General features: G+C 46.2%; 1 protein-coding gene across 1 annotated transcript in view; it reads right to left on the reverse strand.

Moving 5' to 3' along the window:
* LOC147724659 (uncharacterized) overlaps positions 1 to 15,767 on the reverse strand; it is a 1,014,146-nt gene that overhangs the window by 127,506 nt on the left and 870,873 nt on the right. Inside the window, exon 20 of the mRNA XM_086918077.1 lies at positions 3,478 to 3,620. Within this exon, the coding sequence (XP_086774203.1) occupies positions 3,478 to 3,620 (143 nt within the window). The remainder of the gene's footprint in view (positions 1 to 3,477; positions 3,621 to 15,767) is intronic.

Here is a 15,767-nt window from a genome sequence, read left to right on the forward strand (position 1 = left end):
CACACCTCTAGTTCACGCCTAGTTTACGCCTCTTGATGATGTACTAGTACCACGTGTATACTGTTATCTTGTCTTCTCTCAGCTGTTACGCCTCTTACATTGATTCCTATGTATAAATCAAGTATATAAGCTATGTATTGATAATAAACTTCAGCGCTCTATCCCTTCTGACACCCCTGTGGTGGTCAGAACATGATATCCTGATTCCTTTATGAGGAATAAAACCCTTAGAAACTCTAACACCACGGACTCTGTTTTCTTTCATTTCCGATTGAGTTATTATTGATTAAGTACTTACCTGCATAGAAATTAAGAGAGTAAATTAATTATTTACGTCATTACATGTAAGAAAAGGGAAGGTTTGGGCCTGGCACATGGGTGCACTTGCCAGGTCGACATGGCAGTTTAAAAATAAACCCACGGACACTGCAGTAGCAGGTCTGAGACATGTCTGCAGGGCCACTCATATGGGTGGCATAGTCAGTTCTGCGGGCCCACTAGTAGCATTTGATTTCCAGGCACTGGGCACAAACAGTGCACTCTACTAGGGACTTGGCAGTAAATCAAATATGCCAATTATGGGAAAAACAAATACCAGTACATTTTAGATAGGGAGAACTGGTCAGAAGTGGTAAAGTGTCCAGAGTACTAAGACCAGCAAAAACGAAATGCAGCACACAGTCAAAAACAGGAGGTCAGAGGCAAAAAGATAGGGGAAACCACGCCAAAAGAGGACAGGTCACACATAGTTCAACTTCACTGGTTGCTAATTCATCAATGTATTAAGTGTAAGGCCTGCCTTGTACTCTGACCACAAAGCGCAGCTTGGGATTGGACCTGATTTTCTTGCCGACTTGCTGATGTTCTCCGGCCAGAAACCCCCATTCTGCACAGTATCATCCAATCTGTAGACGACCCTTCTACACTACTCACGTTAAGCAACTTTTCTTTAGAATGCTCTCCCGCTTCCCCCAGTGCCCAGAACAATAACTTATCATTAAGAAGATGCTGCAAACCATACATACTATGCTCATCGAATGATCAAATAGCAACACATACCACATTTTATACTACAACATTATTCATTAATAGGGAAATCTGAGCATACAAGCTCAGATATGACCTTTACTGGCAAATAAGGAACTGAACCGCATTTGGTTCCATCAACTAACTAGTATTAATAACTACTAATATGTTTATGTTAAATCTGCTAAGTAACAGGCACGTGTACCAACCAGGGGTACTAGTATATGATATTTTCTACTATACTGTGGTTTCACCAATCAAATCCACAAAACATGAATTCTGACACAACCATCCACATTCACACAGCACATTCTCACTCGCCGCTGACCACACATCTCCAAAAGTCGTATCCGGTCCAAACCACTTTGAAACGTGCAGTCATGTCCTACTAATCTCCGACTGTACACTATACAAACGACCAGAAACAATAACAATGTCAGTTGCGCTACAAACCCTTAGGGTATGGTTGAGCTCTACGAATGAATAAAATAAATAAATACAAATTGCCTGGCAAAACGCAAACCTTTTGAGGGCAAGACACACTAGGAAGCAGACACTGCCATCCTGTGATGTGCTGGAACAGGTTCATCACATTGCTGTACAATATGTTGCTTCGTACAACCACTTTTTATTTATATTTAAAGCAGCCCTATGTCATGCCCAATGTGCAATTTCTTTTGCCAGAATTATTGAGGGTGTATACAGCTATTGCCCTGTGACTCCTTGTAAAGCCATCTCTTCTCCTATAATCCTACAAATCCTTAATTGCGAAGCACGCCCGGCCTCTGCTCCACCAATCACAATAGAAAAGTGTGTTTGATCGACTCTTTCTCTGCAGTTCATGAATGAGACCAGAGTGGAGCTCGGGCAACAGGCCACATAGGGGCCAGTTTACTGTCAATCCCAGGGATCGGAATTATGGGCCCGATTCACAGAACTAACATAAGACAAAATCCTAAATTTACTACCATTTTGGTATTCACAGAAGGTACTTACTCATTGATGAGTAAGTGCCTTCTGTGAATACCAAAATGAGTAACAGCCTGATTCATCATAGACCCGTTTTGCGAGTCTATAATAGCGATTCATAAGGAATCGCTATTACAGATTTGCAAAACGGGATTCATGTAGGAATCGCAAAAAGCTTTGCGATTCCTACACAATCCTTATTTGCGATTAGCAAATTGCTAATCGCAAATAAAGAATAACTCCCCATTCATTCCTATGGGCCAAAATGCCCATAGGAATGAATGGGGAGTATTCCTTATTTGCGATTAGCAATTAGCTAATCGCAAATAAGATAGCGATTTAAAGGGTGCCAGGGGTGTCCAAAGGACACCCTGTAGCACCCCTTAAATGCAAATTGAAACAGGTGTTGCGCACACACATGTCCAAAGGACATGTGTGTGTGCAACATGCAATTTCGAATTCGCAATTTTTTAATGGATGATGAATTGCATTTAAGGAATCTCAAATAGAGATTCCTTAAATGTAATTCCTCGCAAAATTGCGACATCGCTATTACCGATTTTTGCATTTGGGATGATGAATCCCAAATGCAAAAATAGAGCTCGCAAAGGGCCAGATTCTCAGAATCTGGCCCTTTGCGAGCCCATTTTGGCTTGATGAATCAGGCTGCTAGTGCCTTCTGTGAATACCAAAATTGTAGTAAGTTTAGGATTTTGTCTTAAGTTAGTTCTGTGAATCAGGCCCTTTGAGTATAGCAGAGTTTCTCGCACCCGGTTGTTACTGGGTGCATTACATTCCACATGCCACAATTTTCCCAACATACCCTTCGGAAGGTCAAAACCTGCTGAAACATAAAGAAGGAAAAATACAAGAAATACAGAGACGTGGATTTCGGCGCAGAAAGCACCAGGATCAGCATTTTCTGTCCGATTTTGAAAGCAATATTCACAATAGACAGAATCTATTCGATGGAATAAATTCTAATCCCTGGAGTATTGCATTCTATTGGATGCGATAAATATTGAATACCTCTCAGGAGCACGTGCAATCGTGCCATAGTCAAATTAAAAAGGAGACGTCACTGCAAAGGTCCGACAAAGGGATGCTTTCCCCTCAGAGCTGTCAGACTCGCTAATAAGTTAGTTAAGGCAAACCATTGAGGGGGCAGGACCAATCCTTCATTCATAAAAGGCCTAGGCGACGCCGTGGTGGTTTCCATGGCAAAAGGGTCTGGTGTATCATTGAAAAAGATGTGTTTTTGAGCCACGTCTGGCTCTCCTGTCATGTCTGCTGTGCACTTGTTGTGCTTGGACCCCTTGGACACTGGTGTGTTTATGCGAGGGAAACAGCTCATCAGATTGTCTCCTTGGTCTGTGGTTTGTGTTTGGTCAATAGATTCCTATGCTAGTTGTGGTGAGCTAAGCAAGCACAATAAGCCATAGACACATAGGCCTTTGGAGCCGTGACAGGGCGGCTGGTTACCAGGCGGTGGCAGGAGCTGTCGAATCAGCGCTTCCACATTGCCTAACTTCTGGTTCAGCTGAGATATTTCAGATTTTTGTTCCTGCTGACTTCTCATCAGATTTGTCATCATTATGAAGCTGTCTTGCTGAGCGATGGTTTCTCTGTGAAAACAAATGACAGAATATTTCATTTCAAAAGAGATGCAGAACAAGAAATAAAGCCATGTGTTGGAGTTATTTTAAAAAGTAATTTAAGGTTTCAAATTCCAGTGGTAAAATCAATTAATGCCATAGTGATAACAGATTATGATACAGATAATGGCGGTGTTTTCTAGCCAAAACAGTGCCGTGTTTACAGGATTAATGCTACTGACTCAAGTGGCCTCAGTGCATAAAAAGTCTGCCGAGACACAACCCACACACAGCACAACAAAGACTCAAAATAGCTGCACGGTGGCGTTCTCACACTGCAGAACTCAATTCAGTCAGCCTGCTTTATCAGTGCCAGGTCTGGATGCTTCCATCGTGCAAAGCTGTGATATTAAACAATGTAACTCCAAAGTGCCTCTTTTTAACCTGTCCTTTTTATGTTTTCTCTAACAAACTGATATGTTTATCATGGCAATGTTTTCGTTTCTGAACTTACACGCTTTTCTGGTAGAATCTCATGTCAGCTTTGTTATCTATAAGAATTTGAAAATCTCCTATTGTGTAAATGATGATCCATAAACTGTGGCGTAAAATGTGGTTGAGCCAGGGTTGGTCAGGCGCGTGTGGCCAGAAATAAATGACCTATGTTGTCCCACACTGAAGTATTAGATAGTTATCCCTGACCTGCATCCATCTTGTGAATTGGTGTGCACCTTGGAGCTTGGTAGGAACTACCCACATTGTAAACTCATTGACAAAGTCAATAGATTTGGATTTTGTATATTGTATGTGCACATTACATGCTTGCATACACAAAACATTCATAAATGTAAAAACTCAGGAAGAACAACAGAGCTATAGGCATCCCTTGCACACACAGATCAATACAGCTACAGACACCTGTGTATATAGGTCAACAAACATCTAAGTACCAGAGTCCAAATGCCAACACATGAACAAGCACCAAGGCACATTGTACGAGGTAGAAAGCACACAGGGCAACAGACACACCCGCACTTAAGTACAGACATGCAAAACCCTGCACAACAAAGGCCCAGGGTTATGTGCAGTTGGGACAAGGGGGTTAACTGCACCAGGAGGGCTTGGTGGCAAAAAGAGAGTGATGTGCATCCGAGGTACACACAACAATGGGTATCCGGGGAACACTGTGTGATTTGCATACAACATATATCAGGAGTACTAAGCAATGACTTTTAAGGGAATACTGTGTGATGAGAAGTTCAGGGTACAGGAGTGTGTGTGCACAGCAGGTCAGAGGGTAGCGTGCAGAAGGGAAGTTCAAGTTCAGGGATTTGTATAGCGCACTACTCACCCAGAGGGTCTCAAGACGCTTGGGGAAGGGGGGTTCAGTTTTTGTCGAATAGCCAGGTTTTGAGATCTTTTCTGAACGAGGTGTGGTTTTGAGTAAGGCGGAGGTGAGTGGGGAGTGAGTTCCAAGTCTTGGCTGCCAAGAAGGAGAAGGATCTGCCACCCATGGTGGATTTTCGGATGCGCGGGACTGCGGCGAGGGCTTGATTGGACGATCTAAGTTAGCGGGTTGGTGTGTAGAAAGATAGTCGAGTGTTGAGGCATTCGGGTCCTAGTTTGTAGAGGGCCTTGTGTGCGTGGGTGAGAAGACGGAATGTAATTCTTTTGTTGACGGGAAGCCAGTGGAGGTCTTTTAGGTGTCCGGAGATGTGATCGTGGTGGGGGATGTTCAATATGATTCTCGCTGATGCGTTTTGGATGCGTTGGAGTTTTTTCTGTAATTTTGCTGTGATTCCGGCGTATAGTGTGTTGCCATAATCCAGTCGACTCGTGACCAGTGCGTGGGTGACAGTCTTTCTTGTTTCGAGGGGGATCCAGCGGAAGATCGTTTTGAGAATACGAAGTACGTTGAAGCAGGAGGATGAGACTGCATTGACTTGTCTGGACATCGAGAGAGAGGAGTCAAGGATGAAGCCCAGGTTGCGTGCGTGGTCGGTGGGTGTGGGTGCTGTGCCCAGGGCGGAAGGCCACCAAGAGTCGTCCCAGGCAGAGGGGGAGGGTCCGAGGATGAGCACATCCGTTTTGTCTGAGTTGAGTTTTAGGCGGCTAAGTTTCATCCATTCGGCTACTTCTTTCATGCCTTCGTGAAGATTGGTTTTGGCGGTGTTAGGGTCTTTGGTGAGGGAGAGGATTAATTGGGTGTAGTCGGCATAAGAGATGATGTTGAGGTTGTGTTGACGCGCGATGGAGGCGAGTGGACTCATGTAAACGTTGAAGAGGATGGGACTGAGTGATGATCCTTGTGGTACCCGCAGATGACTTCAGTGGCCTCTGAGATGAATGGGGGAAGTTGGACTCTCTGAGTTCTCTTGGCGAGGAATGAGATGATCCAGTCCAGGGCTTTTCCTTGTATGCCGATGTTGCTGAGGTGTTGTGGCAGACTGTGTCAAAGGCGGCCGAGAGGTCGAGAAGAATGAGGGCCACTGTTTCTCCGTTATCAAGAAGTGTTCGGATGTCGTCTGTTGCTGCAATGAGGGCGGTTTCGGTGCTGTGTTTGGCTCGAAATCTGGACTGGGAGGGATCGAGGGAGTTGTTGGATTCAAGGAAGGCGGCGAGCTGGCTGTTGACGGCTTTCTCAATGACTTTGGCAGGGAATGGGAGGAGGGATATGGGTCGGTAGTTTTTAAGTTCGGAGGGGTCTGCTGTGGGTTTCTTTAAGAGGGCGCTGAGTTCGGCGTGTTTCCAGCTTTCTGGGAAGGTGGCAGAGTGGAATGAGCAGTTGATGACATCGCGGAGGTGGGGTGGGATGATGGAGTCTGCTTTGTTGAAGATGTGGTGGGGACAGGGGTCAGTTGGTGAGCCAGAGTGGATTGAGTTCATTAGGCGGATGGTGTCTTCGGTGGTGATTGGGTTCCAGGCGCTGAGGTTGTTAGTTGGCGGTGTAGGATCTGGGGGGGGGGGGGTGGGGTGGGGAGGGTTGTTCGTCAGAAGTGTTTTCGAAGCTGTTGTGAATGTCGGCTATTTTGTTGTAAAAGAAGGAGGATAAAGCATCGCAGAGGTCTTGGGAGGGAGTGATGTCGTTGGATGCTGCGGCGGGGTTAGTGAATTCTTTGACGATGTTCAAAAGTTCCTTGCTGTTGTGGGAGTTGTTGTCGAGACGATCCTTGAAAGCTGATTTCTTGGTGGATCGAATTAGTTGGTGGTGTTTGCGGATGGCCGCCTTGAGGGTGGCCATGTTGTCGGTGGTTGGGTTTTTTCTCCATGTTTTCTCTAGGGTGCGGCATAGCTTCTTGGATTTTTTAAGGTCATCATTGAACCAGGGAGCTTTTTTGTTGCTTGAGGTGATCTGGTGCTTTCTCAGGGGTGCTAATTCGTCAGCGCTGTGGGTGATCCATTGCTTGAGTTTGGTGGCCGCTTGGTTTGGGTCCAATGAGAGAGTGGGAGGGTTTTGGTTGAGTGATGTGAGGAGTTGGTCGGAGGTGATTTTGTTCCAATTTCTCCTAGGAATAGGTTGTGGGCGGTTGTGGGTCAAGGTGGTTTTGTAGCTGAAGTGGACACATCTGTGGTCTGTCCAATGGAGAGCTGTGGTGTGGTCGAAAGAAATGAGCTTGCTGGAGGTGAAGATAGGGTCTAGCGTGTGTCCGGCTACATGGGTGGGGGTATCCACTAGTTGGTTGAGTCCGAGATTAGCCAGGTTGTCCAGAAGGGAGTTGGTGTTGCAGTCGTGTTTATTTTCAAGGTGGAAGTTGAGGTCTCCCAAAAGAATGTAGTTCTGGGAGGCGAGGGCATGTGGGCTGACGAAGTCCGTGATGTCATCGCTGAATTTAGTGCGGGTTCCTGGGGGCCTGTAGTTGAGGGTGCCTCGGAGTGTGGTCCTAGGGTGGGTGTGGATCTTGAAGTGGAGATTGTCGGCGGTTGCAAGTTTATCGTCTGAACTAGTCGTGATTTTGATGGTGTTCCTGTGGATGATGGCGATTCCTCCTCCTGTTTGATTGGTGCGGTCTTTTCGGATAATCTTGTAGGCGTCCGGTATGGGTATGGCGATGTCGGGTGCTGATGATGTGTTCATCCAAGTTTCTGTGAGGAAGGCGATGTCCGGTAAAGCAGTGTCGAGTAGGTCCCAGAGTTCAGTTGCGTGTCTGTGGACCGAGCGGGTGTTTAGCAGGATGCACTTCAGGTGGGTAAGGTCGGAGCTGTGTTTGGAGGAAGTGGATTCGGTGAGGGTCCTGAAGCAGGAGAACTTGCAAGTGTGACAGGCGAATGGGCCGTGGGTATGTCCTAGGGTGGCTTTGCAGCATTGAGGTGTGCGTCCGGTGTTGAGGGCGAGGAGGGTAGCGGTATCATAAGTGTATCTAGTGGGCTGGGAACGGCGGGGGCCAGGGGGTATGGCGCTGGGCGCGGTCCAGGCGCGGACGGGCGAAGACGGGCTTACCTTTGGCGCGCATGGGGCGCGACCGCTGCGCGTGAACGCTGCACGGATATGCATCTGTCAGAAGTGGATATTGGAGGGGGAGGGCCGAGGGAGGGTCAGCTGGGAAGGCGGGAGTGGGGTGGAGACCCGGGCAGGGCGACACAATAACAACAAACAACAAAATGGCCGGCGGCCTTACACGGAGCAGGCAAGTACACTTGAGTCAGCACAAATGGTTAAGCACAATGATACAGTGCAATACAGCAATAATAATGCAAGCCAGCAATACAAATCACCAATTACAGTAAGAGCAGCGGGGTGCGCTATGAAAATGCAAAGCAGCTAAACAAAATCGGCAATTTCGGTAAGAGCAGCGGGGGTGCGCTATCAAAATGCAAATCAGCAAAACAAAATCGGCAATTTCGGTAAGAGCAGCGGGGGTGCGCTATCAAAATGCAAAGTAGTAATACAAAATCGGCAATTTCAGTGAGAGCAGCGGAGGTGCGCTATGATACCAAGCTGTGAGGCGAGGCAGGTCAGGGAGCAGCGTGGTGGAGCGACCGCGTCTGCAGAGAGCAGGACGGTCACAGCGCGATCTAGTGAGAGCGGCTCAGATAGTCTTAGTGGGAGGGAGGGTCAGCTGGGAAGGCGGGAGCAGGGTGGAGACCCGGGCAGGGCGACACAATAACAACAAACAACAAAATGGCCGGCGGCCTTACACGGAGCAGGCAAGTACACTTGAGTCAGCACAAATGGTTAAGCACAATGATACAGTGCAATACGGCAATAATAATGCAAGCCAGCAATACAAATCACCAATTACAGTAAGAGCAGCGGGAGTGCGCTATGAAAATGCAAAGCAGCTAAACAAAATCGGCAATTTCGGTAAGAGCAGCGGGGGTGCGCTATCAAAATGCAAATCAGCAAATCAAAATCTGCAATTTCGGTAAGAGCAGCGGGGGTGCGCTATCAAAAGATGGGAGTAAATCTTATTTCTTGCCCTAAGTGCGTCGTGCATGCGAAGAAGTGGGTCCCAGGCTCACTGTGCCACTGGATTCAAGCTAGCCTGGCTGATGAGGGGTGATGCCCCGAAACCTGTCCCAGGATGCTTGTTTCCGGTCCAGGGAGGACCTGGCTTGGCAGTTCAGGCTGGACTGTTCCCATGAAGCACAAGGTCAATAATGATGTGCATATGGCCGGGTGTGAACTGGGTTGGCATGGTGAGCAAAAGAACATTGATTTTCACCCAGATCTCTTGACTGGGGTGAATGTTTGATTAGCTCTCCATTCCGTCCATCATCTGTGTGTCTTTTGCTTTCTCGCCCTAAGTGTGCCGAGTATGGCCAGACGTGGGTCCCAGGATCACTGTGCCACTTGATTCAAGCTAGCCTGGCTGATGAGGGGTGATGCCCCGAAACCGGTCCCTGGATGCTTGTTTCCGGTCACCAGGTCTGTGACTGCTTTTTCAATAGAGCAGTTTTTTTTTGTTGAAATGCAGACAGTTTTCCTCAATAGGAAAATGGGATGCATTAAAAAAATTAAAATGAAACATTTCGGCTTCATATTTTAAGTGCAGGCAGTGGTCCCTGGGACCACTGCCTGCTCTTGAAAAACATCTTTGCTGCTAATCACAAAGTGGAAAGGGTTCCCTGGAGATCCCTCTCCGTTTCTGACTGGGTTACTGGAAATTTGAAATTGGTGGTAAATGCAATTGTTTTGTAACTGCATTTAAAAAACAATCTTACATTCCCCTGCGACTCGCTTTTAGGAAGGACGCCCTTTGCACGGCCCTTCCTAATAGCGACTCGCAAAGCTATTTTGCGAGTCAGTATAAGGTGACCAACTTGCAAAATAGGTTTGGAACATGCTTCAACCATTAGCGGTTGCAAACGGGCCAATTTCCCATTTGTGACCGCTAAAAACGATTGTATATCTGACTCTTGGAGCAACCATTTGATATTGAGAGTCTCTGATTGCGATTTTTGTGACTCGCAATTAGAGAATCACAAAATCAAATGTACTAATGTGTCTGGGACACATTTAACGATTTCTAGATGGGTCACAAATTAACCTGCGCCACATGGCACTTTGAAAAATGCAGTTTTGCGCATTTTTCAAAGTATGCACATGGGTAACATCAACTTCCAATTGATGTTAATTAGCCTTTCCTAAATGCACAGTTTGCATTTAGGAAAGGCTTCTTGCATGTGCATTAGGGAATCACAAACTGTGATTCCCTATTTGCATTCGCACTTTAGATAATCTCAAGATATTGCGATTACCTAAATTGCGACTTCAAAAACTTTCATGCATAGCAAAAGGCCATTTTGCGATTGCGAACAGCCGATGTTTGCGAATTCGCACTGTTTGCGATCCCAAAATTGCATGATTCATGTGCCCCTAAGTTATGAAATGAATTTTTTTTCTTCATGCCCTGATTTGGAAAGGAAGAGGAACTTTGCTTTATTTTTTAATTTAGGAAACACATTTAGCTATTGTTGACCCACTCCAATGAGCAGCAGAGAGCTTTACCATTAATTAACAGGACATATAATGAAGACAATAGGTAGTCATACTATCTATACTGTAACAAAGTGACAACCTTGCACAATTAGTGTAGATGACCAAGGGAGGTAGTAGAGTTATGCTAATGAGAGTTAATGAAGAGAACATACACTCTTCCGATAGGACTTAAAAAATAGGTCATCCTATTGCTCTTGAGTGAAAGCAGGGATTAATTTGACCTGCAATCTTCAAGTAGAGAGTTCCAGAATCTAGGTAACCATTGGAAAAGGCCCTTTCTAGGGTGTTTTCCCTCAACTTTTTGCTTTTCTCCTTCTAATTTTCCTGTTGCTCTGGATGCTAGCCTTAGGACTTGGGGGCCTTTGGTGCTGCTGTACAGTGTCAAAGCTCTGTTTTCATCGTGTACATACTGCAGAGCAGTGTATATTTGATTGGTTGATTCAAGTTAGCTGTTTGTCCCTTGACTTGGGGTAAGACCTATACCAGGGGCATGTATCTCAAATGTGCCTCCTTGGGCCCGCCGTACTGGTTGTGCCATCCGTGCAGATAGCTCATCGATTGTGCCACAGGTTACTGTTACTCAACTTGGTATTTACAAAGTTGTTTGCCAAGGTTTTGCAAGTCTCCTGCTATATCAGAGTTCTCACTGGTGATGGGGTGCAGAGTTGGGAAGAGGTTGGGCAGGTGTGCGTATGTATTACCGGCAAAAGTCATGAATGACACTTGGTAGTGTGTTCGGTACGATGGGGTCTGCTTCTCGCCCTGGATTAGCATGAGGGGATGTAAAGAAAGGCTGGCTACCATTATTTACCATGGGCAGAATAGTAACCGTATGATGTTTAGTATTGATGAGTTCGTAATATGGTGTCCTCTCTGGTAGTGGGAGTGGGTTTGACATTACAGTTATGGAAATGTCACTTTGGGAAAGCGGGCATTTCGATGTGCATGTCTCTGTGTGCCTGGAGGCCTGTCTCCTAATCCGCAACTGGGTGTTAGGGGAGACAGCCACATCTTTGCATTCCTGAGAGAGGACCATAAAATAGGGTATCACAGGGAAATACTGACCTCTTTTTCTGAGAGGTCTTTCTGGAATAGTTACGTTCGGGTGGAATTGGGGCCTGCATTTCACGGGGAGGAGTCTTGGCCTCACTAAAGATTGTGATCAAACCTCTCAGGGTAGGATGGCAGGCAAGACAAAATTTAGAGTGGGCCTGTGCATTTCAAAGATGGCCTTTAGAATTGATTGTATGTTCAAAGGCCATGGTAGGTATAACTACTGGGGTTCGACCGCCAGAAGAAGAGACACTTTTGCATTTGGAACCATACTACGCTGGTTTGATAGTGGGACATTGACATGAGTAATCATTAAGGCAGGAGGGACTGCAACTGGACTATACACAGACTTTTGGTGGCCTGGAGCTTGTCATGCTCCAAGAAGAGGATTATCACTTGGTGGATTTTGCATGGATGTCGCTGGCCTACAATTAGTGGCAACTGTCATTGCCCATGTCTCTAAGTACTTTCTGAGGGCTAGTGAGATGGCCTCCTGTCCATGAGATCCCAGGGACACAAAGGACCTCACTGACTCCAAAACATTGTAAGGACCACCCTGGGTGCGGTGCAAGAGGAGTGTGTGCACAAAGATCAGCAGCCATCTGAGGTGCAGAGACATGAAGAGTTAGAGGAGGGCAGGGTCCGACGGACCTGTTCTTTCTTGTGCCCCAGAGCGTGTGGCGTTTGAGGGCTATTTGGGGAAACTGAGCCTGGAGCTGAGACTGTCTTCGGCCTCCAGATCAGAGGATGACAGTGCCTGACATTGCGGCCTCTGTTCAAGGCTGTTGGCTCCCTCTCCCTGGACAGCTTTGTTTTGGAAAAGATTGTGATGAGACCCAAGGGGTTTCATGTGTCTTGTGGGTACCTGCATCTGAATGCCGGGGGGTCTACGTCAGGTCACACCTACGTTTAAGGGGAAGACATTTCTCCAGACGGAGAGTGCACCAGCATCCTGGGTCACAACCTTTTGTCTGCAAAGGATAGCGATCCCACCCTCGCGCAGGTGCCGTTGGGCACCTGGAGGTTTAATCCGGATGGACGAAACCAAGTAACAGTTTTTTTCCGTGTTAGGTGGTTCCGACTGTCTAGTCAACAGGGCGCTAGCAAGGGCAACATGCATTGCTGGCCGATATAGTTGTAAGACTGAGGGGTTGGGCCACTAGGCGTAGTCCGAGACTAGTGACTGTTTGACCTTCCTTCAATGGACACGAGGTGAGCAGAGGTTAGAAGGTCTCTATGGACTGGATGTGGAGACTTGCTGCAAGAAAACCAATGGAACAGGAAGCCAAACATGGCCATATATTGTGCTGCACCCAGACAGACTAAATTGAAGAATGAATAGAGTCTGCTGACTCAAATAGTGATCTAGAACCCTGATGATGTCTGCTTGAACGAAACTCGTTGGCTGGGCTGAGCTGACTACTTGTGATGAATAATATTTATAGAATAAATATTCGGATTGAAATGAAACACAAGAACCCCAACTGTTTATTTTTATGGAATAAGTTATTGAATAAAAATTACTATTCTTGGAATCATGGAAAGAAAAATTGTTGATTGATTGAGACATGCTCCTTTCCTTCGAAAGTAGTACTGAACAAGAGAAAACCTGGTCAAGTGCTTATTTTTCCTTACTTTTCTGAGCTCCTGCATCAGTTGAGATTTTATTGCTTGTGCTTCTTCCTTCCTTCTCCTCTGAATAACAATTTGTCTTTAAATTAGGCGATTCGGCTGAAAGCAAAGGGCTTTATAGATTGAAAAAGGATTCTGTCTCCCAGGGGGAATCAGTGGAGATGTCAGACAGATAGTGGGTCCTATATTAAGATTTCTTTGCCCCTCTGATGACGTCAGGTTATTCATCATTGCGCACTAGTTCCATGCAATGTGCTACTCCAAGGCTAATGATCCTTCGTCTTCAGTATCAGAGGAGGATGGAAGGTGCGCAGGATCTGGGCACTGCATGGAAAAAACCTCGCTTCTTAGAAGAGTGCATTTTGTGAAACACCTGAGTAAAGACAACGACTACCTGTCCGATGAGCCCACAGGACTTTCACATGATCTGTGAAAGGTGGCGACCACCTTGAAGCTCAGAGTATAAGTTCCTCGTGTTTCACAGAATTCTTGCTAAGCAGTTTTGACACATAGTTGTAGCAGCCGAGCTTGTTGTTGGAATCCTATTATCTGTTCTTCTGTGACTTTGACCAGACATCTGAAAACTAGAGGAGTATCTTGCAAGAATGAACATGCTTATTTATTTCACAAGGAGCCATACAAAGGACTGTGAACTCAATAGGACGTGTTTGTTTCACAAGAGTCATCTAGGCTTATGAAGCCTAGTGCAGTGCTTACTCCACAAGGAATCATTTGTGTGGGCTATGATCTATCACAAACCCATATGAAAGTATATTACAACTGTAAGAAATTGGATTATTATTTGGGGTGGGTGATTACCCACATCAAGGAATAATCAGGGTGAAACCTCAAAGTCACTTAATTAACCTGAGCTCAACCCCCAAGCAGTTTTGCTACACAGAAGACAGCCTTAACTTAGGGCACGTCTGTATATTTTTTGCTCTGAGCCCTCCCCTCACAAGCAAAATATTTTGAAGTTGAGTTCTCCCCTTCCTCCAAAACTTTATGACCAGGATTGGGAGAGACAGGGACAGGGCAGCTGAGCACAGGGGTTGGGCTGTATGAGATACTATTTAGGAACTTATTCTATAGTTCATAACCTATATTAAATGTAAGAGTTGGACAAGTTACTTACCTTCGGTAATGCCTTATCTGGTAGAGACATGATCTAGCTGCAGATTCCTTATATTTGAATTTCCTAGGCGTCAGACTGGATCCGGAAGGTTTTTCTCCGAGCAGTACGCTTGCGTGCCGGTCTGCTACACGTGACGTTGTGTGGAAAATTAGATTTTGATGTGAACATTACCGGCCCCATCTTGTCCAAACCTAGGCCCATACGAGCACGTAAGCGGCAGCCATCTTAGACACCATGGCCACTTCGTACACTGCTGATCGCCTGCACGTCTCCCTGACCTTGCTATCATCCCCCGCGTGCTGGCATCCCCCATGCACGCATGCTTGAGTCATAAAGCATCCTCAGCGCGACCCTGCCCCGGAGCCACTTCCTGTGCCGAACCCACATGCCCTTTCATCCCTCACACACGAACAGCACCCTTTTGATAACCCCTTCCCTTGCACCTGGTTGTTCGATCCAATCTCAGGCCATCACCCAACCCTGCGTATACAGTTTATTGCCCCCGTACAGTAGGATCTCGCCTCCCATCAAAGGAGCCGGGATTAATCAATGCCACAACCCCATGAGATCCGACCGATTGCGCACATTTCAGCCTCTGACGGAATGTCCAGCTGCGCGATAGCCATCACCTACTGTGATTGGGGTGGGGGTCTCTACTATGTGAATATGCGTGGGAACAAGCCTAAAGCGGGGATTCCAGAAATGCTTAACATACATCAAAGTAATGTCAGGAATGTGTTACACTGCAATAAAACAATATAATACTGTATATAAGGCCAGGCCACAGAGATGCAGTTAGAGCACCTCAAGACGATACCCTGTTTGTCTGATCTGACGTGCTTTGCTCTGGAGAAAGAAATCAGTTTCCCGTTTTCCAGTTTCCAGCGCCCGCCTCTTTATTTTGATAATTACCAAGTGAATTAGAGGCGACTAATGCCAAGCACTGCTTGAGGATATCTAGGGAAAATCTACTTGTTCAACAGTTGTCTGCATCGCCTCCACCGTTGTGACTTCTGCGCCACCTATATAGGCACCACCTCGGTGCGCTGACATCAGTTACTTTCAGGACTTTCCACTCCAGAAGCACAAAGCCATGAAGTGCATTGACATTGGTGTGTTTTGAATTATAGTCCTGAAAGGTAACAGCCCTGACCCTAAAAACCTGTCAGCATTGCGGGAAGGATGGGTGGGTTGGTAAAGAATCTGTGAGTTCTCCAAAGCAGGTAATTCCTTGAAGGACCACAGAGTCCAGATAGTCCTTTGTTGTTAGGGATGTCCTACAAAAACAACAACAGAAGTATTGTTGTATGTTATCCACTTGACACCCTTCAATGGAAAGCAAGCACAAAACAATCCCTAATTTTGATGGCAGGGTTCGTTGTAAATACGTTTATTGTAATCCTTATGGTTATTTAGC

The sequence above is a fragment of the Lissotriton vulgaris genome, chromosome 4_1 (assembly GCF_964263255.1).
Source record: "Lissotriton vulgaris chromosome 4_1, aLisVul1.2, whole genome shotgun sequence".
Lineage (NCBI taxonomy): Eukaryota > Metazoa > Chordata > Amphibia > Caudata > Salamandridae > Lissotriton > Lissotriton vulgaris.